This window comes from Panulirus ornatus, chromosome 37 (assembly GCF_036320965.1).
Source record: "Panulirus ornatus isolate Po-2019 chromosome 37, ASM3632096v1, whole genome shotgun sequence".
In the NCBI taxonomy this organism is placed as follows: Eukaryota; Metazoa; Arthropoda; class Malacostraca; order Decapoda; family Palinuridae; genus Panulirus; species Panulirus ornatus.
In genome coordinates, this window is record NC_092260.1 from 17,696,545 (window position 1) to 17,722,198 (window position 25,654).

Here is a 25,654-nt window from a genome sequence, read left to right on the forward strand (position 1 = left end):
ATTACCACACCCACTAGGCTTTACGTTACCAGTTACCAGTTTCATCGACAGCCGTGCTGAGAATCGTTTAAGTAGCGGTCCGCTAAGTGGTACAATTTCATCCCTAAAGATAGTTTCCATAGATTTACCAACCACAGACAATAGAAATTTTGTCCACCACAAACGAGGGAGAATAATTTTTGGTTTAAAGAAATACCACCAGGATTAAACTTAACTACGGAAAATATTTCTTTGTCAAGAAAGTCGTAAAACCTTCATTTTTCAATGAAAAAGGAAGCTAGATATTTAGCACACAAGATCAAACGTTTGTTTTGTCGTCAACGTCAGTTAGTAAGCAATCGGTTCTTTGAAAAATGTTGTTACTGTCACACTGAAGGTGTACTATAAGTTAAATGCATTATAAAGTTCTTTGCCAGGTACGGGCCCTTGTCTATTGTAAGTCAGGACTTTACACAATAAACTCAGATTTTTTGCGTTACAAAAGTAGACGTTGGCTGGTCCTTTAAAACTCGCATTTTCACCTCTCCCCTTGCTGTGCTGTATATCACCAAAATCGTAATGATATTAGTAAAAATTAGAGCAATCTTTCATTCATCAAGAAGTGCTTCAGCAAGCTAGATAAATAAAATATTTGCTAAATGGAAATTAGGAAAGAAAGCGTGCCCAGTGCTGTACTTCGTTAAAAAACTTATATATATGGTAGTTGAGGTTTAGTACACAAGCTTCCTCTCTATAAAGTTTTATAGTTTGATTAATTAAGGTAAAATATCCAACAATATGTTTCATATGAGAAAAGGTTGGTATATTCAGGTACACTGAAGAAGCACCAACTATCGTGTTCACCATGAAGGGAGACATCACCAGACAAATGTTCGCTACACCCTTGACACCATAGGCTTTTCACCAAAGACCATCATACTCAATAACCATCATAAGTACAATTTCTTCAGCCTCATCTGCACGACACCCTTACACCAGCGGCCTCTGACCTAACCCATATGGGTCAGGTGAAAGCATCAAAACATATTAAAGATATATTTGAGCTCGGTCAAACGCATCTTCAAGCAAAGAAAGATAAACCAAGGTTAGGCATGCAAAACTCATATTTTCGAGAGAAAGTTAAAACAATATACAGCGGTGCTCGAGATGAAGATAATTAAGAAGCAAATCATTTAACAACACAGGAGACACATGCAGCAGCCAAGCTATTTTGAAAGTTCCAGAAAGAAGGATGTTGACATCATGTCTCTCCTGTTTCCCTTTTTTTTTTTTTTTCGGTTTGTACCTTAGGAAAATCTCAATGAAGAAATCTGTTCGTTCACAGAGGTCAAACTTCGTTTCATCAATAAAGAATTAAGTAAAGAAGGGAATTTTTTTTTTTTCACTCCACGCATGAGATAATGTTTTGTAGATCAACATTATACAAATCAATCCAAAATCAAAGGTAGATATAAAGTTGTTTTAAGCATCACATCGGGTACTGTAACTTTTACGGGTTGAGCAAGAGGGCAAGAATACTCACCGCACCCACTCCCCCTTACCCCATTCCCCTTAACCCCCCCTAAACCACGCTCGGCAATCGTGTTCTTAGTCAGACAAGACTAATTTTTTTTTCCATCATTATCATTTACTCTAAGACTGGATGGCTGAGTTACTACATAGGACATTTCATTGATGAATGAATATGTAAATATAGTGTGGGCAGGTTCCCGTAATGGGAACACAATGTTACTAACGATATGTCGTCGCCGCTTTTAAGATGGATACTTTCTGGTGATGATAAAACGAAGAAAAATACTACCTTTCAATGCTGATCGTAAGGACTAAAACAAATACAAATGTACGAAGGCCAATGAAAATTCTCCGAGAGTTAAGAACGTGCCAGCATTAGATATCCTTCCCTGTCCGCACCCCTCCAGTCGGGTAGCCGCAGCCGCCGTGTCAGCTCACTTGATCAAGGCTCTTCCATCTGCACCACCAGCCAACTCCTCCTACCCGAGGCACCTTTGCGCAAGAGTACTTCACCGGCTATTAACAGGGAGAAGGTAGACACCATGTCACTGAAGGCGATACTCATCTGCCTCATGGCCCTCATCGTCATGGTGAACGGTAAGCTGGCTAGAGAGAGAGAGAGAGAGAGAGAGAGAGAGAGAGAGAGAGAGAGAGAGAGAGAGAGAGAGAGAGAGATGCTGATCTTATTTCTTATAAATTTTAATACCTATATGTTTTAAATTCGGATGAAAGTCTTCTCAATGAAAAGAATAAAATGGTTGGATTCACTAGCTATCAATAGCCATCAGGTTCTTAACGACTGGGGACGAACGACCCTAGTGTTAAGTCGTGCCGACAGTGATCGAGACGCTCGCTTGTGATGTTTTTGCGCGAACGAGCGTTACTGTGTTTTAACGGTTGTGTACCGGGAAATTTTCTTTCCGCCGAGGTACGCCTTCGCTTTGAGTTTCGCTGTACTAATATTCAACGAAGGTTGATGTTAACACAACCAATTTTTTCAAGTATGTCTTTGATTGTCTTGAATGAATTAATCATTCATCCTTCGCTACGAGACTGACCTGGCTATGTTGGGAACAGACCTGCTGTCGGTGTCTGCATGTATGATATAGTTTGCCATGTTGTCTCGAGTACACGAACGTGGTGGCCTTACTCTCTCACCTGCTTATATAGCATGCCTGTTGTCTCGTCCTTTATTGTCTGGTAACTAATTCCTCCTCGGTTCCTCTTCTCCCACACTCACTCCCTCACTCCATCGCTGACCCTTCTTTTCTCTTGATCTCTAATAAGATTATATGACTCTGGTTCATTTTTCTTGCCTTAACTCTAGCTAGCTTCTCACTGACTTTTGTCCATCACCTCTACTAAGATTCTCCCTCCAGTTCAACACACACACTTGTCCAAATCCTTCACTCAACCTCTTTCTTTAGTGTCGGATTCGATTATCGTCCATATGATATTAGATTAAAGGGCTATCGAGCGCGAAATAGCTCAGCTAACTACTGCAACACATCAAATGGGTGAAATCGAAAGTTCTTTTTCACACACCAACTTTCACCAGCAACCCCGTCCCTTGGCAGTGACACAGTCCTTGGTACTTACGGACGAATGACTCACGTCCTCCATGCATAAACAATTTATCTAATTCTCTATCCAATGGATGACTACAAGACGCTTAGGTTAAAACAGTCTTCCAGGTTCCATATAATGAAATTCATATGGTCACTGACGTGTATCATATGTGAGGTAATTCTATTGTAATGTATGTTTTGTCTGTGGATATGAGGAAGAGGCGTGATATATAATGTAATGTTACTGTAAATGTCTGTTTCTGTCTATCTGTGGGTGTGAGGAAGAAGCGTGTATATGTGTGTATTTATTCCGTGTCAAAATCGAGTGAAAGTGATTTTGATATCCGCAGAGTTTACCAGTCAATCCAGTGGAGCAAATATATGCTCGTACCCTGGCACACAAGCACCAGTTTCCTTGTTAGGATTACGTCAATAGGAGCTGAAGCAATAAGCTCATGAGCTGGGGCTGGAAGAGAGTATGAGCATGCATTTGGTAATAACCTGTCAGTGCATCGGGCAATGATCCGTCAGGTGAAACTCAGAAGTTCAATTCCTTTTTTCTTTTCATGTCGAAGGTTCCAGTTACAAGGCAAACATTTTTGCTAAGGCCAAGCCTTGAATGAGACATAAGAAGGAACTAAGGAGATAGAGGAGCACGAGGGATGAGAAAAATATAAAGAGCTTTGAGGAAAAGGAATACCCACATACCTTTTAAAAACGCTTAGCGGTGTAAAAGGACATCACATTAGCTGTCGTTCTTCTCCACAGCCCTACTGAACTTTCGCATATGAAATCAACAGTCCAAAAATTCAACCATTAATCCTCAAGAAAGTACCGCGGGCACTTTGCTCACACCTTCAATACTTTGTATGTAGGTTATCGAGTACATCTTACCCATCCTAGGCTCGCTCTCTGACCCAGAATATTTCATACGTTAAAGTCGGCAACTTGACGTCGAATCTACCCTCCTATATCTTCTTTTAACAAACCTTCAGTTTTTCCTTTCTTTTTATGAATATCTTTCTATTCATAGATTCCTTCACAATTTAGCATACACCAGCCTCAACAGTACTTCCTGGGAATCAGAACCTTTTCTCGACAACCTGCTTATTCTTTGTTCATCTTCAGATTCATGCAGTCCTAGATCAGACTGATTGTTATATGTGCTGACGTGTGTGTCATATGTGCTGACGTGTGTGTTATATGTACTGACGTGTGTATTCTGCGTGAATCTAGCGTAGAAATGAAAGCGGGGATACCTATGCATTCTGATATATGAAAGGATTTGCCTGTAGATATCCGATATCATATCTGTTAATGTTGTTATCGACCTGTAAGTCAATGACTGAAAGTTAACATGCGAAAGGGTACTATATGATAGATAAAATACACAGACAAACACACACTTGTGTTTGTCAAAGAAACCTAACCACTAGCGTTCAAGGGGCTCAAACCAACCATTTTCATGGTCACTGAAAACCTGTTCTCGGCGAGACTAGGCTGCGTTGCGTGCAACTCTTTGTTCTAGGAACCTTTGAGATCACCCCACACACAGCAGAAGAAAAAATATATATAGAGCAACTGGAGTCATTGCAGGAGACTGAGCTGGTTATGAAAAGATAGGAAGGAACACTTCCATAGCGGAAGAATAAGGGCACAAGTGGAACAAAGTAAAGTACTTGTGAAAGTAGAAGACAATGATCGAAGATATCATTTGGCAGAAAGGAGGCTTAGCGATGGTTACCCCACCCCACCACTCGAGTGTAAAACTCCCTCCCGTCTGTTTTAGCCTCGTTCTATACACTGTGCCTCTTGCTGCGTGCTGTTCATACACGGCCATGCGTGAGGACCATCACCATTGCTAGCTCTTCAAGATTCAGTGGTCGCTCGGGAAGTCATCTGTGAAAACAATGACGAGCATTCTTCAAGGAGAGACAAAGGGCTCCTGCCGATGCTGCCTTCATCCCGACCATCGATCAGAAGCAGATATATTCCCGTGTTCAAAGCGGTTGAGAAGGGGCACAGCGAACGGTATATCATCAGCTCCTTAAAACGTCTTTGGTACACTGTTCTCTCTACATTCAGGATAAATCAGAGAGAGAGAGAGAGAGAGAGAGAGAGAGAGAGAGAGAGAGAGAGAGAGAGAGAGAGAGAGAGAGAACGTATCCGAAAAAAAGGCATATTTACTGCGTAACATGTACACCGTCAGGGAAGCCCAGGCACGACAACACTGCGTTGGGTTGCGCGACCTCCTCTGCGTCGTAGCCTGAAGGTGTTGGGTGTGGAGGAAGGCTTGAGAGTACAAGTCAGTTTTTGTATACTGCACGCTGACACTGTCATCAGACTTTCTGCGTAGGCGAGTGGTTCCCGTCAACCAGCCAGCCAGACAGCTATGAATAACTATCAGATGATGCCAGAGTGATGATAACGGAGTTCTGATAGATTTACTTCGGCGAGAATTGGGAATCTTTTTTCTTTTTTTATTTTCTTTTCACTGAAAATCCAGTTTTAAGTCGGTCGTTGGTATGCAATACCCTTATGTGCGTGTGACACACGTGATACGAATCCTGGTTTAACGAGCACTTAGAACAATGGAGTTCCGTCGTTGACCTCGACATATTCATGGGCCGCCCGGGGGATAACACATAGGTTCGAATCCTAGTTGCAGCAGCCGGTCCACAGTCAACCCAACTGTTCATCCACCTCTAAGGGATAGTAGATAAAATAGGTACCTGACTTAAGCTGGATTATATATATATATATATATATATATATATATATATATATATATATATATATATATATATATATATATATATATCCCTGAGGATAAGGGAAAAAAGATACGCATGTCATAGAAGGCGACTAAAAGGGGTGGGAGCGAGGAGCTGGAAATCCTCTCCTCCGGTTCTACTTTTCGAAAAAAAAAAAGGAAAAAAAAGCCCACCCTACTGAACCTAATAACCTTGCTCTTATTCACATTTACTCTCAGCTTTCTTCTTTCACACACTTTATCAAACTCAGTCACCAGCTTCTGCAGTTTCTCACCCGAATCAGCCACCAACGCTGTATCATTAGCGAAAAACAACTGACTCACTTTCCAAGCCCTCTCCTCCACAACAGACTGCATACAATGTTATATGGTCGCCAGGCGTGGGCTAAAGACAGGGTTGTGCGGAGGAGGGTGGATGTGTTAGAAATGAGATATTTGAGGACAATATGTGGTGTGAGGTGGTTTGATTAAGTAATGAAAGGGTAAGGGGATGTGTGGTAATAAAAAGTGTGTGGTTGACAGAGCAGAAGAGGGTGTATTGAAATGGTTCTGTCATATGGAGAGAATGAGTGAGAAAAGATTGACAAAGAGGATATATGTGTCAGAGGTGGAGGGAACGAGGAGAAATGGGAGACCAAATTGGAGGTAGAAGGATGGAGTGAAAAAGATTTTGAGCGATCGGGGCCTGAACATACAGGAGGATGAAAGGCGTGCAAGGAATAGAGTGATTGGAACGATGTGGTATATCGGGGTCGACGTGATGTGGCCTTTGTTGTCTTTTCCTAGCGCTACCTCGCGCGCGCGCGTGGGGAGGGGGTGCCATTTCATGTGTGACGGGGTGGCGACGAGAATGGATGAAGGCAGTAAGTATAAGTACATTTGTGTATATATGTATATGTCTATGTACGTATATGTATGTATACGTTGAATTGTATAGGTATGCATATGTGCGAGTGTGGGCGTGTATGCTTATACATGTGTATGTGGGTGGGTTGGGCCATTCCTTCGTCTGTTTCCTTGCGCTACTTCGCTAACGCGGGAGACAGGGACAAAGTATAATGAAATAAATAAAATATATATATATATATATATATATATATATATATATATATATATATATATATATCATAAGTAACTCAACATAGGGAAGAAATTTAATGATACTGATAAAGATACTGATATAAATGTGACAAACATAACCCTAGTATCCTGACATTGCCTGAAGGTGCACATTGAATGATAATGATCAAACTAGGACCCTCCTCCGTGTGGTCGAACGGGTAGTCTGCCTGATGAGAACCTTGGTAGCAAGATAATGGACCCGGATGTTGCCGATGAGTCTAGAGTAAAAGGAACTAGCTAAAACATGCGACAGACTCACTGTATAAATACTACGATACACATCTACGTAAAACTAGACAAGATTATCATATCCATGCCGGATGTTGGTAGAAGTCTTTCTGGCTGGTACCTAAGTTTCCCACGTCAGAACCTTTCTCGGAGCTCAGACGCAACCTAGAGTCCAAGGGGAATTCCGTAGCTTTTCCCCCAAGCCAAGCTCTATTGAACTCGGTCCTACACTCCCACCACTCGCCCACACACACAAAGAACCTCAGAAGTGTGGCTAATATACATTTTTCATATGTTATGCATTTTAAAGGTTTTACATTAGGACCGTCTAGGGGTTGATGCCCAAGAAATTCAACAAAAAAACTCTTGAAACACAAGTTTCAACGACTTAAGAGGCCATTCCACTGCAAAGTTTAAGTACGCTTAGTCATTAATCACGATTTTTTTGTTCTTTGTACAGTGTATTTTCACCAAAAAAAAAAGGGAGGAAAAAAAGAACAAATATCACCTTAAGACAAGGAACCCTCTCAGATTACAGCGTTACGAAATATATGAACTTTTCGTTAGGCGAGGTGAATCCAAAGGCTGAAATGCAGAAGAAAACAAACCGCTGATGAAATTTTTTTTCCTTCTATTTACATATTTGGGTTTGACGGCCACACTGTCCTATATATGGTCGGTAAGCCAGACTCGGTACACAACAAGTCCAGTGTGTCACAAAATCACGTGTCGTTTGACTGTTGCTCACTGTGAAATCAAGCTGGACTTTGAACGACGGTATAGTACCAAACAAATGCAAAGAAGGCACAAGTCTGTTGATATTAGCAAATATAAAATTCTAGCAAAGAGAAAGAAAATGGGCTAGTCTCAGTAAAAAATAATTTTTATCATCAGTAAAATGGTTATATTGGGATCAGCTGTGAAAACCTCCCCCTTTTTTTTGCCAACATATAATTCTACGATATGTTAAACTAGGACAAGTCTTGGTTAAGGACCCTGGCAGACCGCCTCAAGGAATAACAGGACAAGGTGGTGTCGGGGAGTTGCATAATCTGATTCTTTTTTTTCATATGCGTTGCTCGCTGGACCCGAACTCGTCAGGGAACTCCAGTACACTAACCAGTTCCTGTTGCGGATACAAACACTAAACAGGATTCTATTTTCTTTGTAAATCTAAGATTTCAAATACAGATTTTTTCTTTTTTCTTTGTAAATCTAAGATTTCAAGTATAGATTTTTTCTTTCTTTGTAAATCTAAGATTTCAAGTACAGATTTTTTTTTCTTTTTTCTTTGTAAATGTAAGATTTCAAGTACAGATTTTTTTTTCTTTGTAAATGTAAGATTTCAAGTACAAATTTTTTCTTTTTTCTTTGTAAATGTAAGATTTCAAGTACAGATTTTTTCTTTTTTCTTTGTAAATGTAAGATTTCAAGTACAATTTTTTTCTTTTTTCTTTGTAAATGTAAGATTTCAAGTACAGATTTTTTCTTTTTCTTTGTAAATCTAAGATTTCAAGTACAGATTTTTTCTTTCTTTTTTCTTTGTAAATCAAAGATTTCAAGTACAGATTTTTTTTCTTTGTAAATCAAAGATTTCAAGTACAGATTTTTTCTTTCTTTTTTCTTTGTAAATCTAAGATTTCAAGTACAGATTTTTTTTTCTTTGTAAATCAAAGATTTCAAGTACAGATTTTTTCCTTCTTTTTTCTTTGTAAATCTAAGATTTTAAGTACAGATTTTTTTTCTTCTTTGTTAAGCTACACCTCATCGTTCTAGATGCCACTTCTCTTCCTCTTCGGAGTACTATTCGGTATATAAGACACAAAGTTGGTTATGATGATTCGTTGTTCCCATCATGACTTTAAGACCAAGCCACTTATATACCGACTCCAGGAGTACTTGCACGATTGTCATTTGTTCAAAAAAGAAAATCAAGGAGAACATGACCAGCATTTTCGGTGTCGTTGGGTAATTTGGAAGATGGTTTTGTTATTTTGATACGAGGGACGTTGGGGAGTGCTTGTGGGCGGGCAGTCTAGAAAACATAGATGATGCAGGTTTGATGTGCCTTGATACAAATACTGGTTTGAAAATCATCTTGTAGTTGATACCGAATACAGTCACACATACATCCAGAAAAACAATGATCCACAATCAAGGATAATTCTTACTGTCGTAACTAACGCCGCCAGAGAACGATCTCTTACGAACTTACGAATTCCCATCACTTACTGTTCTCCTAACTGACCTATAGACAACCATATGACGGAAACGTAGAACACCACCACCACCAGTCACGAGTGGAATGAGGAAGGTAAAGTGCAGGCTTGCGACGCGCACTGCTCTCATCATCTGAGCAACGTAAGGCTCAATAACGGATAGGCTTTGAATTCTTCCAGTTCAGGGGTTCACAGGCTTCTTGTTCAGTGGGGGTGGTGGTGGTGGCGGCGAGGAGGAGGAGCAGCAGCCAGCAGATTGTTTCTCCAACTTATAGAAGCGTGAGTTTCGATTCATCTGCGTGATGTCGGGTGTGAAGTGATGAAAGGATATTCATCATTACTTGCCCGCCACCCTTTATGAACCACGTAATAAACACGACGTTACGATCCTAGATCAAGATAGGGTGACCTAGGGTATGAATGATGGTGTCATTTGATATGACCCTCAGAGCGCCATATCAGAGTTGCAGATATCTGAACATATGTGACTGATTATATCTTTGCGGAGAGAGATTTCGAACGATGCGAAGGTAAAAATCTGAAACGAATTGCAGAATTCATGAGTACAGGCAAAACCCTGAAGCACCTTATCTTATGATAAAAGATAAGAACATCCTAGGATGGAGTAAAATATATATATATATAAATATATATATATATATATATATATATATATATATATATATATATATATATATATATATATATATATATATATATATATATATATATATATATTTTTTTTTTTTTTTTTTTTTTTTGTAAATCAAGATTTTTAAATAAGATTTTTTTTTTTTTTTTTGTAAATCAAGATTTCAAGTACAGATTTTTTTTTCTTTGTTAAAAAAGATTTCAAGTACAGATTTTTTTTTTCTTTTTTCTTTGTAAATTAAAAAATTTTAAGTACAGATTTTTTTTTTCTTTGTAAATCTAAGATTTCAAGTACAGATTTTTTCTTTCTTTGTAAATCTAAGATTTCAAGTACAGATTTTTTTTTCTTTGTAAATCTAAGATTTCAAGTACAGATTTTTTTTTCTTTGTAAATCAAGATTTCAAGTACAGATTTTTTTTTCTTTGTAAATGTAAGATTTCAAGTACAGATTTTTTTTTCTTTGTAAATGTAAGATTTCAAGTACAGATTTTTTTTTCTTTGTAAATCTAAGATTTTAAGTACAGATTTTTTTTTCTTTGTAAATCAAGATTTCAAGTACAGATTTTTTTTTCTTTGTAAATGTAAGATTTCAAGTACAGATTTTTTTTTCTTTTTTCTTTGTAAATGTAAGATTTCAAGTACAGATTTTTTTTTCTTTGTAAATCAAAGATTTCAAGTACAGATTTTTTTTTCTTTGTAAATGTAAGATTTCAAGTACAATTTTTTTCTTTTTTCTTTGTAAATGTAAGATTTCAAGTACAGATTTTTTTTTCTTTGTAAATGTAAGATTTCAAGTACAGATTTTTTTTTCTTTGTAAATCAAAGATTTCAAGTACAGATTTTTTCTTTCTTTGTAAATCTAAGATTTCAAGTACAATTTTTTTCTTTTTTCTTTGTAAATCTAAGATTTCAAGTACAGATTTTTTCTTTCTTTGTAAATCTAAGATTTCAAGTACAAATTTTTTCTTTTTTCTTTGTAAATGTAAGATTTCAAGTACAGATTTTTTTTTCTTTGTAAATGTAAGATTTCAAGTACAATTTTTTTCTTTTTTCTTGTAAATCAAAGATTTCAAGTACAGATTTTTTTTTCTTTGTAAATGTAAGATTTCAAGTACAGATTTTTTTTTCTTTGTAAATCAAAGATTTCAAGTACAGATTTTTTCTTTCTTTGTAAATCTAAGATTTCAAGTACAGATTTTTTTTTCTTTGTAAATGTAAGATTTCAAGTACAGATTTTTTTTTCTTTGTAAATCAAGATTTCAAGTACAGATTTTTTTTTCTTTGTAAATCAAAGATTTCAAGTACAGATTTTTTTTTCTTTGTAAATCAAAGATTTCAAGTACAGATTTTTTCTTTCTTTTTTCTTTGTAAATCTAAGATTTCAAGTACAGATTTTTTTTTCTTTGTAAATCTAAGATTTCAAGTACAGATTTTTTTTTCTTTGTAAATGTAAGATTTCAAGTACAGATTTTTTTTTCTTTGTAAATGTAAGATTTCAAGTACAGATTTTTTTTTCTTTGTAAATCTAAGATTTCAAGTACAGATTTTTTCTTTTTTCTTTGTAAATGTAAGATTTCAAGTACAGATTTTTTTTTCTTTGTAAATCAAAGATTTCAAGTACAGATTTTTTTTTCTTTGTAAATGTAAGATTTCAAGTACAGATTTTTTCTTTCTTTTTTCTTTGTAAATCAAAGATTTCAAGTACAGATTTTTTTTTCTTTGTAAATCAAAGATTTCAAGTACAGATTTTTTTTTCTTTGTAAATGTAAGATTTCAAGTACAGATTTTTTTTTCTTTGTAAATGTAAGATTTCAAGTACAGATTTTTTTTTCTTTGTAAATCAAGATTTCAAGTACAATTTTTTTCTTTTTTCTTGTAAATCAAAGATTTCAAGTACAGATTTTTTTTTCTTTGTAAATCAAGATTTCAAGTACAGATTTTTTCTTTTTTCTTTGTAAATCAAAGATTTCAAGTACAGATTTTTTCTTTTTTCTTGTAAATCAAAGATTTCAAGTACAGATTTTTTCTTTTTTCTTTGTAAATCAAAGATTTCAAGTACAGATTTTTTTTTCTTTGTAAATGTAAGATTTCAAGTACAAATTTTTTCTTTTTTCTTGTAAATGTAAGATTTCAAGTACAGATTTTTTCTTTCTTTTTTCTTTGTAAATCTAAGATTTCAAGTACAATTTTTTTCTTTTTTCTTGTAAATCAAAGATTTCAAGTACAGATTTTTTCTTTTTTCTTTGTAAATCAAAGATTTCAAGTACAGATTTTTTCTTTCTTTGTAAATCTAAGATTTCAAGTACAGATTTTTTCTTTTTTCTTGTAAATCAAAGATTTCAAGTACAGATTTTTTCTTTCTTTTTTCTTTGTAAATCTAAGATTTCAAGTACAGATTTTTTCTTTTTTCTTTGTAAATCTAAGATTTCAAGTACAGATTTTTTCTTTCTTTTTTCTTTGTAAATGTAAGATTTCAAGTACAGATTTTTTTTTCTTTGTAAATCAAAGATTTCAAGTACAGATTTTTTCTTTCTTTTTTCTTTGTAAATCAAAGATTTCAAGTACAGATTTTTTCTTTCTTTGTAAATCTAAGATTTCAAGTACAGATTTTTTTTTCTTTGTAAATCAAAGATTTCAAGTACAGATTTTTTTTTCTTTGTAAATCTAAGATTTTAAGTACAGATTTTTTTTTCTTTGTAAATCAAAGATTTCAAGTACAGATTTTTTTTTCTTTGTAAATCAAAGATTTCAAGTACAGATTTTTTCTTTCTTTGTAAATCTAAGATTTCAAGTACAGATTTTTTCTTTCTTTGTAAATCTAAGATTTCAAGTACAGATTTTTTCTTTCTTTGTAAATCTAAGATTTCAAGTACAGATTTTTTTTTCTTTGTAAATGTAAGATTTCAAGTACAGATTTTTTTTTCTTTGTAAATCTAAGATTTCAAGTACAGATTTTTTTTTCTTTGTAAATCAAAGATTTCAAGTACAGATTTTTTTTTCTTTGTAAATCTAAGATTTCAAGTACAGATTTTTTTTTCTTTGTAAATCTAAGATTTCAAGTACAGATTTTTTTTTCTTTGTAAATCTAAGATTTCAAGTACAGATTTTTTCTTTCTTTGTAAATCTAAGATTTTAAGTACAGATTTTTTTTTCTTTGTAAATCTAAGATTTTAAGTACAGATTTTTTCTTTCTTTGTAAATCTAAGATTTCAAGTACAGATTTTTTTTTCTTTGTAAATGTAAGATTTCAAGTACAATTTTTTTCTTTTTTCTTTGTAAATGTAAGATTTCAAGTACAGATTTTTTTTTCTTTGTAAATGTAAGATTTCAAGTACAGATTTTTTCTTTTTTCTTTGTAAATGTAAGATTTCAAGTACAGATTTTTTCTTTCTTTGTAAATCTAAGATTTCAAGTACAGATTTTTTTTTCTTTGTAAATGTAAGATTTCAAGTACAAATTTTTTCTTTTTTCTTGTAAATCAAAGATTTCAAGTACAAATTTTTTCTTTTTTCTTGTAAATCAAAGATTTCAAGTACAGATTTTTTCTTTCTTTGTAAATCTAAGATTTCAAGTACAGATTTTTTCTTTCTTTTTTCTTTGTAAATCTAAGATTTTAAGACGTCAGGACCTGAGCTAATATTAAATATTGAGCAGCAACATTATTAAGAAATAATGTACAAATGACTTGTTCTCGTTATACCATATGATATGACTTGATGTATGATCATTATATTCTGAACCACAGCTAATTGATGCTATTCATTGCAGGTGCCGTGCCATCCAACTGTTTGGGCTGCATATGCCACGCTTCGACGGGATGTAATCGCAACGAGCAATGTCACCATTCAAACAGTTATTTTTGCGGACCATTCCTTATCTCATATAACTACTGGGCTACGGCTGGGAGACCTCTCAATACCTATACAAACGCTGATACTAGGGGAGGTAAGTGACGATGAATATGGCTGCTGATAATGTAATGTCTTTTAGGCTTATCAAAATGTAACTCACGGGAGGTATGTCCATGGAAGTGCACGTCTGTTGCACGATACTCATTGTTGTTCCTGTGTGCCAGACTATGTGATCAGCAAAATTCTTTTGCACGTCGACCCAAGACAACTCGATTACTGCAAAGCAATTCAAACAGCAACAGACCACTGGGTCCCTTCGTGGCTGCTTGTGCTGGAGAAAGAGATATGAAACCCCATTGATCAGTGTAGTAAAAGGAGAAATACGTACATATTCAAAATAGGAAATTTTCCATTAACTTTAAATGTAATCAAAGAGGCGCAGTTAATGACAGTCGTGGACTGGAAACGATATTTCATCAAATCTGTTCTTACCCGTATCTGTGGTTCAATTTCAACTTTAATTGGTCCATCATTCCATATGTTGAAAATCCTGTTGAAGAAAAAAGGACTTCGTCATATGCGAGGGAAAGCGTTTTTGCTCACGAGTTGTGACACTTACTACGAGTGAAATCAGACGAGACTTGCCGTTTGTATCTCCTTAGGTCGAGATTATCGCAGCTTTTGTAGCAAATAACGCCCCCCCCCCCCTCCCCCACCCCTTTCACCATCTCTTGTAAACTAAAAATATTCAAGTCATTCAGTCTGCTCTCATAGCATTTTTTTCTCAGTCTGGGAACCAATCATCTTGGTAGTTCGCTTTGTGTACTCTCTTCATTCTGTCTATGCCTCTCCTCAGGGAGGGTGATCAAAACTGAACACAGTATTCAAGATATGGCTACACGAATGACATGTCATGAGGAAGGATGATTTCCCTGGACTTCAGTTCAATAAGAGCCCTACCTATACATCCAACAATCTTATTTGCTCTTTCGCTGCTCCTGTGCACTGTTCACTTGGTCTTCGATCATCGACGATTATGATATCTAAGTCTGACTCCTCATTTACCTTTTGTATCTCAAGAGAATTTATACCATACCTTGCCTTTCCCGTTGATATCAAAACAGATCGCATTCAAGAGAATTCATACCCGTTGATATTAAAACATCGCATTCAAGAGAATTTATACCCGTTGATATTAAAACAGATCGCATTCAAGAGAATTCATACCCGTTGATATCAAAACAGATCGCATTCATCGATACTAAATTTCATTTGCATTCAGTCCAACAGGTGGTGTATGTTCGTTCAAAGCTGAAATAGATCAGTGTCTGTTATAGATATATTTCCCAACATGATATCTTACAGCGCAGCCTATGTAGTCGAACAATCACTTCTTTATTAAGGAATCAACATTCTAGACTCTATCATACACTATTGGGCGGTTCGAATCCTTCCTGCTGGAATATATATATATATATATATATATATATATATATATATATATATATATATACACTAGCGTATGCGGTCCAAACACAGGATTAATTTCATGAATTTCTTTTAGTAAGGTAACTCAACCCCTAGGGATGTGATCTTAGGAATTTGAAGTGGTTGTTCCTATGACTTTAAGGAATGTTTAGTTTCTAGATTACCTTCTAATCGTCTATTTGCATGGTCAATATATATTCAGCTTAATAACAAATTCAGAAGAAACAAATTCTGTAATCGTTCGTAGGATATGATGTGTTCACATTTTTTCACATTTTCCCTTTTTCAGCTTTTGAGGACTGTGTGCTAAACCTTGACTGTGCAAGTAAGACAATCAACCTTTTCATGGAAAAAGAAGGCAAGGTAAGGAATTACTGTTCTTAGTAGTTATAGTAACAAACCTTGTAATGTTAGGGAAGATATCTAACAGCAGTTATTCTCACTACATGTTTATAATCATGAATATATATATATATATATATATATATATATATATATATATATATATATATATATATATATATAATTCCCACGTATTCCTTGCGTGTCAAAGAAGGCGACTAAAAGAGGAGGGAGCGGGAGGGCTGGAAATCCTCACCTCCAGTTCTTAGTTTTCCATGAGCGTTCATCGTCATCATCAGACGGAAAGAGCACATCCTCACTGAGGTCCTTCTTGTCTCAGAGGTGCTTACTTCACCCACCTTCAACGTGTGGGCGCAGCCTTAAAGAGGTCCTAGTATTACAGGAAGATTGTGATCGTAGATAGTTTGTGCGGAGCTCAGTGCCGTATGTTTTCGCAAGTGAAACTGTACCGACTGCTTGAGTGGCGACCAAATCATGAGAATAGCTGCAACTAGGGACAAGTCTATGACCTTAAGTGACGGAGAAACCGTACCATTGTATGTTCTGAAGGCAAAGATCTGGAAGAAGATTAACATCCTAACACAGTTGAGTTGATGTCGGAAGGGCACTGGAGTGGCATTACAGATAAGACCTAAATTCACCAGCAATACACACACACACACACACACACACACACACACACACACACACACACACACACACATATATATATATATATATATATATATATATATATATATATATATATATATATATATATATATATATATATATATATATGGGGATAGATTACAAGGTTATGCACCATAACCGGGACTCAAATCCAGTGTTCAGCAAACAAATGAAGAAGAAAATTGAGATGGACACAATTCTTGACAGTCCTAAAGAAAATGATAAGGGATACCTATGTTATAGATCTGGATTTGAAGGAAATTATTTTTTTTTTTCAGACGTAAAAAAAAAAGTACATGAAAGAACTGATTGAGTGGTACACGAGAAACATTTCGTATGTATGAACCGCTTCTACAAACACCAAGACATCCTGAGGGACATATGATGTTGATATAATTGGAATACAGGTGCAACATGAACAATGCTGCGTTGTGTTATATGCTGTCGTCAGATATAGAATCTTAAAGGAAGTTAAGAATTATTCTTTAAAGGGTCCGAGGATTCAAAGATCGCTGATTACTGTCATCTTGAAAATGTATTAACAATAAAGACAAATGAGTACAAAAATGTAAGGCACCAAGTCTTAGAAATACTACTCAAGGATGTCCTTAAAAGCTATTCATAGAAAACCTTAAAAACACTATACAAGGAAAACCTTACAATATTCAAGAAAAAGCTTTTATACGAAAACGCGCACTTTCAAAACCGATGATCAAAACGAGGAAGAAATGTGAAAAAAAAAAAATAAGTGAAACCTAAAAAATCAGGAAGCAAAACAACTTGTGAAAACAGAATAAGACACGCCCAGCTTGCGTCTGTTACCCATTTCGCGAGGTAACTCTGAATGCTAAATGAACTGCAAAGCTGTAAACCATTCGCTTCATCTAAGACTCGAACAAATGCCCTGGGATTCGTGGAAGTTAATTCAAACGACAGCACGATGAAAGCTTATATGTAAGCGCATGCGCGCACGTGTACGTGTGTGTGATTACTATGTGTTACAGGAAGAAAGTTTTACGCTCTTGCTGACCCGTTTCTTAACCTGGCATACATGCACCACGTCTTTACTCCTACGGATGTATGTACACACACACACACACACACACACCCTTGCCTGTGCCTGGTAATAATCTTATCGACTGGCCCTATGGAGAGGATGAACAGGTGGCTGGCCTATGGACCAGTTGCCGCGACCAGGTTTCGAACTTACACGGGTTTTATCCCAAGCAGCCCGTGCATGCTCAAAGGTTAATAACGCCAACCGCTAGTCAACGGAGGCCTTTGTGTGTGTGTGTGTGTGTGTGTGTTTACATATCAGTGCATAACAATACACATACACACACACACACACACACACATATATATATATATATATATTGGAAAGGATCACAATTTTGCGCGTGATCAAGTATATTCCTATGAGTCCACGGGGAAAATGAAACACGATAAGTTCCCAAGCGCACTTTCGTGTAATAATCACATCATCAGGATAGACACAAGAGAGAAATATAAGTCAGTTGATATACAACGAAGAGACGTAGCTATATCAACTGACTTGTATTTTTCTCTTGTGTCTCCCATATATATATGTATATATATATATATATATATATATATATATATATATATATATATATATATATATATATATATATATATATGGAAATCTTGATCTGGTAGTTTTATGGTCTACACCATTACCTCTTGAGGGATAACAAACTTTCTCTAGCAGCACTTTCACAAAATATTTATCCCCCATTGGATTGTCTAACAAACTTTGTTAATTCCTATAGAACCTGATATATAAGCATTATCACTTGTTTCTTGACATAGGCTGTTACCACTGAGGTTAGCCGCTGTTATGCTACTTATCGTGGTAAATTCGAAAAGGACTCCTCATATCTATCTTACCTAGTGAAGAACTTCTCTTTTACACTAACGTAACTATAGAAATTCCAAAACCATTTACATTCCTTAATTGTAAGAAACAGATTTACGCTAACCAGAATTTGTGAAAAGAAAAATGAAAAATATATTACTTATTAATGAAGAGTTTTTTAAAAGGGCCTTCCTATTTACTTTATGATAGATTCTTTAAATAATCAGAAACCGTAATTACATTCCTCACGCATATATCAGGACTGTGATGGAGACGGCCAACTCACCTGCGAAGACTATGTGAGGATCCATAAATATGGTCCGAATGGATGCGGACAACCCCTGACCGGCAAGTTCGGAGAATTATACTACGAATGTGCTAATCGACTTGTATAGTAAGTTTTACCACTTGGACCTGTCTTCTTCGTAATTGAAATTCTTTCATATCTGGTGGAGAGATCTCTCTACCGTCCTGCATGCTTTGCAGTACTGCCACTTTGATCTTTTTTTTCTTCCTGTGAATCCTATTGAAATAATCTCTATGTAATCAGATTAGATTGCTTACACTAACCTTTACCTAAAATATCTCTAACTACATTTTATCAACAAACTGAGCAGCAGTGTCTGTCATACTTCATTTTATACCCTAGACACACAAATATATTTCAATGCATGTACCATTTCTCATCACGTTTCTTGACTAAGCAAAAGAGATATAATGTTTGTTTATGCAGACGCAATACACAAATGATATAAAGCACGCCAACAAACATCCTTCTTAGAACGAAGAAGAAAACTGATGCTTTGATATTCATTTAATGATATGATTTTGCTTGTTTTACTGCCATTACCTTCATCTTCCAAGGTAACATCTTACTGCCATGCTGTGTATAAATTAACGAATGAAAGGAAATATAACGGCTAGGCTTAGTTGATCAATAAGCTTCACCGAAGGCAAACGCATAAACCAAATCATACTACGTTGAAAAAGATAAAATACAGACCAGTATATTTTGATTATGCATCATAATTTGAATTATCATAAGTGTCTCTAGTATGTTTTACTGTTGTGTTTGAATATCACGTAGCAGTGTATATCTCAATCCCAGTAAGCAGCCTGTCTCTTTTTTGTCTCGTATGGATGTCAATAATTAAACTAAGGTATAATTATTGATATTCATGGAGAAACTGTAGAAAAATACAAGATCCTTTGTGAGAGGAAATTTCTTAAGAACTTTTGAGATAATGGTCTGGTAACGGTGACGAATACTGTGGGTGGTGATGAGAACTGGCAGTGGAATTAAAAAAAAAATCAATCAACATGGTAATCTTGCATGTCTTAATCTACGAACGGCATTACATAGATTTTAGAGCACTGGGTACGTAAAATGTTTTGATGAAGCCTCTCATCTTTTCTTTTTTTTAGCTTACCTCAATAACTCTGCATTGGTTCGCTTTGCTCATTACCAGTTTCCACTCTGCAACGCAACGCATCTTCAATGCCATTTGCCTAATAATCTAAGCGGGTGTTACTCTGTGGAACGACTAGGATTTCTTATGCACTGCAATATCTTCAACGGAGAATGCGATTAATACTGGATATTCAGTAGTTTTCAGTATCTATACGTGTTCTTTCAAAGTTACAATGTTATTAGCCTACAATTACAGTCATTCGTAAATTAGATGTTAATGTATTCGAAAATCTATTGGTCTCTTTAAGTAAACATAGTAATAAACCATAGCATGATTTGCTCTGCATGTTGTAATGAAAACATATAGATAGTTACTATTAGTTGATATTACTACTTTACATTTCCAAAGCCCTCCATACTGCATAAGGTATTCCTTTTTATTCTTTTGTTTTTAAATGTGTAATGAGAAGATTTTCTTCATGTGCTAATACGATCCTTGTTTCCTTCAATGGAAAAGAAAAGTAACAAGAAAGGACCTAAGACAGGATGGGAATAAAGTCGCCGACACGCACAACTTGGGCGCCTTCGGCTGCAGAGACCTTCCATCCTGTTACCAACTTTTGTAAGAGATAGGATACCTACTGGAAACCGGTTACTGCGGCATCTTAGGTGGAGGAACTTAATAGTTTAGATTCAGGCTATTTGGGCCTTATTCCTGGAGATCAACTGTGTCATTAGGTAAACGACATGACTATAGATGGCAATGTATGTAATTACTTAATTACTTTAGGCTTCGATTGCCGTTTAATATCATAATGAACCCAAGTCGGCACTGTCGAACATTTCTTTCTCTAGTGCTTGATCATATACAGTTCCGAAAGGAATCTAGAGTGTTCAACGTTTAATACGAGATGCTGTTACAAGTCTGGCTTTCAAAATTCATTTGTTTCCAAAAATGACGAGTGATTTGTGACTGAGATTGTTTCAACGGTAAACATTGTTTGTTTAGTTTATATTTATCACCATAAAAAAGATGCATCTGAGAGTCATCATGAAATTCCACAAGGCACGACAGTCTGTGACAGGACCATCTCCAGGAATCTATTCAAGTTTTACCCCTGTTCTCTGGTTCAGTTATTTATTCAGTTATATGTAAACCGTTATGAGAACTGTCTTTCTTTTGTATTTACCTGAGGCATTAAATGACACTTTTACTCTTAATCTTTTTTCAAGGCAGGCAGTTTCTCACACCCTTGTTGAACAATCATTGTATAAACAGAAGATTAAAGAAAATATATGAGGGTGCTAATATGGTATAGTTCATGCAAGTGTGAGTGCTGAAACAACAAAAGGTATTCAAGGAATTATAGTTACAAGGGATAAACATCGTTAAGGTATGTTAAAACATATTTGGTATATATTTTCAGATAGTTGGTCCACTACTTGTGGATCAGTTTATGGCCATAATATACAGGTCCATGATTTATATCTTTTAATTACTGCACTTGCAGATTCAAGTATAAAATGTTTAATCTGGAATTTTACCCATGTAAACCTAAGGAATGCCCTGTTTTTATGCAATGTAGAAAAAGAAATGCCTTCTGCTTTTTATTCTATATGATCCGTTTGTTAATTCTCTGCATATGATCATAAGGATTTATGCCTAATACTGTCACATGATTCATTGAATAAAGTATTTTGAATGACGTAGTTCCGTTTACTCAATCCCATATGAATATTTTTCCCACCTTCGACACTTCTGCACGATCTGGTAGGTCAGCTCCTGCCATGGTCACTACTAACTTAGGATTCACAGCACGAAGATCAAATACATATTACAAATACTGATGACTCTTAATCCTTTAACTTTAATCACGAAAAAAATGTGAATGAAAGAAAGAATTCTTGCATTTACCCTTTTCAGAATGATCTTTGATGACTAAAAAATGACAGGCGCTACTGTTATCATAAGCAAATGTTCACTGGTCCACTCAGAAATATTTCCAGTGCAAAGTGAAACTCGTCTCGTCAATATCAACACAGGAAAACAATTTTTCCAACTTGTTTAAAGGCATTTACATGAGAAACAGCTGAAAACCAACTTACCTTAAACAGGTGACGCGGTTTAGTAGAGTCCCTGTTACGAATATGCAATTCACTGTCTAGTTATATATATATATATATATATATATATATATATATATATATATATATATATATATATATATTTCCCAGTACCTTCGCCCCCCTCACACACCATATGACTCAATTTCGCTTCCATGGTTCTATTTGCCGCCACGTCCACCAACAGATATCTAAAAAAAAAAAACCACTTCCTCCAATTTCTCTCTAATCAAACTCACACCCATACTAACCTTTCTCTCCATCATGCTACACCTCATAACTTTGCTTTTATACGTACTTACTCTCAACTTCCTCCTTTCACACACTCTTCCAAACTTTGTCACCAATTTCTGCACAACATATGAATTACTTCCTAGGCCCCTTCATCCCCAACAGACTGCATATTCCCACATCTCTCCAAGACTCTTGCATTAACCTCTCCCTCCACCCCGTCAACAAGCAAATTAAACAGCCATGGTGAACCCCTGCCACAGACCAACCTTCATTTGGAACTATTCACTCTTCTCTCTTCCTACCTGTTCTCACGCCATAGACCCTTGATAAAAACTTTTTAATTCTTCTAGCAGCTTTCCTCCTACACCATATATCCTTAAAACCTTCCACAGGGCAATTCCATCAACCCTATCAAATGCTTTCTCCAGATCCATGAATGCCACATACAAATCCATTTGTTTCTTTATGTATTTCTCACACACATTCCTTAAAGCAAACACCTAATCCACACATCCTCTACCACTTACGAAATCACGCTTTTCCTTCTCAGTCTGATGCTCTGTACACGTCTTCACCCTCTCGGTCAATACTCTCACATACTATTTACCAGGTACACTCAACAAATTTATACCTTTGTTTGAACACTTACATTTGATAGTACCCCTTGGCTTTATACAGTGGCATCATGCATGCTTTCTATCAATCCTCAAGCACCTCATCATGATCCGTATGTACAATGAAAATCCTAACTAATCAGTCAAAAACACAGTCGCCCCCTTTCTTAAGAAATTCATCCATAATACCATCCACACCAACCGACTTGCCACATTTCATCTTACGTAAGGCTTTCACCACCTTTTCTTTCATCACCAAACCACTCTCCTTGACTCTCTCACTTCGCATACCACCCCAACCCAAAGATCCTACAGCTGCCCTCCTAACGTCAAGGACTTTCAACTGTCCTTAAAAATACTCACTCATTCTCAACATTTATCATTTTCCCATTTGCCCCTTCATCATTGTTCCTATTTGTACTCTTTTTTTTTTTTTCGCACACTGTCAACCTCTTTCCAAAACATCTTATTTTTTTCCTGATGTTTATTGATATTCTCTCACGTGTCCTCTTTCTCAACCCCTGCACCTTTTTCTTCGCCTCCTTGCGTTTTCTCTTACATATCTCCCAGTCATATCCACTCCTTCCCTGTAAGTACCACCCGTGCACCTCTCTTTTCTCTTTCATAAGCAACTTTACTTCGCCATCCTTCTACTTATTTCTCTTTCTAATCTATCCACTTCCCACCTTACGCATGCCACACGTATCTCTCGCACATGCCAGAACTGCTTCCCTAAATACCTCTCATCCCTTACCCACTCCTATAACTTTATTTACTTTTACACCTTTTACCACTGTACACTTAATCTCTCCTGATTTTTCTTCACACAGGTCTCCTTCCTAAGCTCACTGACTCTCACCACTCTCTTCTCACCCATATTTCCTTGCATTCCTTCATTTACTTCCACTTTGCCCCCTCGATCTGCGTCTCTTCTAACCGCAACTTGTTTCGTGCACTCAGTAAGGCAGACAGAACCTAGGTTAAGTTATTACCTCTAAAATCCAGTTTCTGCTCATCTCTTTTTCTGCAACCCCTCACAACTTTTCCATCTCTTTTAACGTATCTGTAATTCCCCCAGTCACCTCAATAATTATATTTGGCATATCATTTTAACATCTAACCTATCTTGAAAACCCCAGCACTAAGCTAACTGCTGTCTCCCTCTATGAAACTGGAAAACCTTTTCATATGTGAATATTTTCTTCTGGACAAATGCTACCATTGGACAGCTATATTCATCCCCATATAGAGTATTGCTCTCATATATGGTGAGGTTCTCGTTCTACATTCTAACTATACATATTCGAGCAGAAAGCAATCCGACTATTCAACTCTTCCAGTCTGACTTCGCGAACTGGGCCGTAACAGACTGCTTAACGAGACTTATGGAGTATCACAAGGCTTAGTCCTAAGACTGACACTTCTCATTATCAGTAACAGTAATTTGGACACGGGGCTCACCAGCAGAATATCAGAATTTGCCACTGAGCCGAAATCAGGAAATATAGCCTAGTCAAGGATGACTACCGGAAGATTCAAAATGATCTAGACCAACTGACGGCGTGGGCTGAGACATGGCAAGTCGACCTCAATGGAGACAAATGCCAAGTAATACACTTTGGCAAGAACAACATCGATCACAAATGCCAAGTAATACACTCTGGCAAGAACAACTTCGATCACAAATAAATGATCGGTAAACCATTATTAGAAGTACAAGAAGGGAAAATATAAGTTATTATCAGCTGGGACCCGAAATACGAAAAAGAAAGCCTAGCTGTATACGGTTACGTTAAAAGAATACCATATTTCACAGCCAGAAATGTTAACTATAAAATGAAGGAAACATAGTCTACTCTTTACAAAACACTGCTTAGACCTCATTTTGAAATACGATGTTCACTTCTGGTCACCAGGCTTGATCTGTGACAAAACAAAAAGATATGTTCAATTCAGAGAAGAGAAACAAAACTAATTTCATCACTCAGACGTAAGCCTACAGAGGAAAGACTGGGAAGTCTACAATCATATCTCGTGCGAAATTGCACACTCTAAAGATATCTAAAAGTTATCAAAAAATCTAAACTGTTTGGACAATACAACGGACGAAAAGTTTCTCATGTTACGAAAAAAATAATCCGCAGCCGAAGATAACATAAAATGAAAAGAAAGACGAATAGAAACGCAGTCAAAAGTTTTTTTTTTTTGCTTGTTTAAGTGCATAACTGGAAAAAATTACCACAAAAATACCGTCTATGAGAAGATGATCAATACCTTTCAATCAAAGCTAAGCAAAGAACCATCCCAAATGATCCTTATCATTGGCAAATGCGCTTGTTGTAAAAGGAAAAAAAAAAATATTGTTTTGAATATAAACCCTTTCTACCGTTCTGAATCTAAGCCTCCTCTCCATTTCCCAACAAAATTCCATGGCGGTATATGTTCATTTACTGTTGTGCCAGAGTGATGCAAGGCTCTCGACACGCCTTCTGCTCTACTGACCAGTCTTTAACACAAATGATATTTATGACCTCAGGACAATACTTATGTCCTCCAGCAGGTTACCTTCTCATGAACCAACAGGTATGTCTTGTTATCTGTGCTTCTCGTATACTCCCGTATCTTTACAATTATGGCTAAAGACAGGAAAATGATAGGCATTTCAAGAGAAATAAGGCACACCTATTAAACTTGACCTCAACTTTAACTGCAAAAATTCTTTTATTAATATTATGTTCAATCGATAAATATGCATAAGACCCTGATGACTGCAAAATCAGGTCGGCTCATTCATCTGCAAGTGCAATTTGACCGTTCAGATTTTCCTCCTAAATACATATCGCGTAAGCTCCGTGGTGCATCGGTTAGCGTTGCTGAACATGATGTATTCATGGGCCGCCAGGGGTCGAGTGTATAGGTTCGAATCCTGATTGTGGCAGCTGGT

General features: G+C 36.1%; 2 protein-coding genes across 3 annotated transcripts in view; one reads left to right on the plus strand and one right to left on the minus strand.

Annotated features, from left to right (window-relative positions):
* LOC139760550 (BRCA1-associated protein-like) overlaps positions 1–25,654 on the minus strand; it is a 158,272-nt gene that overhangs the window by 101,225 nt on the left and 31,393 nt on the right. The window lies entirely within an intron of this gene.
* LOC139760544 (lysozyme 2-like) lies at positions 1,917–21,444 on the plus strand. 2 transcript variants are annotated; one of them, XM_071683867.1, is made up of 5 exons: positions 1,917–2,109; positions 13,843–14,019; positions 15,703–15,776; positions 18,588–18,721; positions 20,256–21,444. In XM_071683867.1, coding segments are annotated over exons 1-5 (441 nt in total). In that variant the 5' UTR covers positions 1,917–2,054; the 3' UTR covers positions 20,257–21,444. The 2 variants fall into 2 exon arrangements, with proteins under 2 accessions (XP_071539968.1, XP_071539969.1); XM_071683868.1 differs by lacking the exon at positions 20,256–21,444 and having other exon boundaries at positions 18,588–18,727.

Excerpts from the sequence above, each read along its gene's own strand:
- LOC139760544 (XM_071683867.1), top strand. The coding sequence starts at position 2,055 with ATGTCACTGAAGGCGATACTCATCTGCCTCATGGCCCTCATCGTCATG. Across the intron at positions 2,110-13,842 it reads CCTCATCGTCATGGTGAACG|GTGCCGTGCCATCCAACTGT; the intron begins GTAAGCTGGCTA and ends TATTCATTGCAG. Across the intron at positions 14,020-15,702 it reads AAACGCTGATACTAGGGGAG|CTTTTGAGGACTGTGTGCTA; the intron begins GTAAGTGACGAT and ends TCCCTTTTTCAG.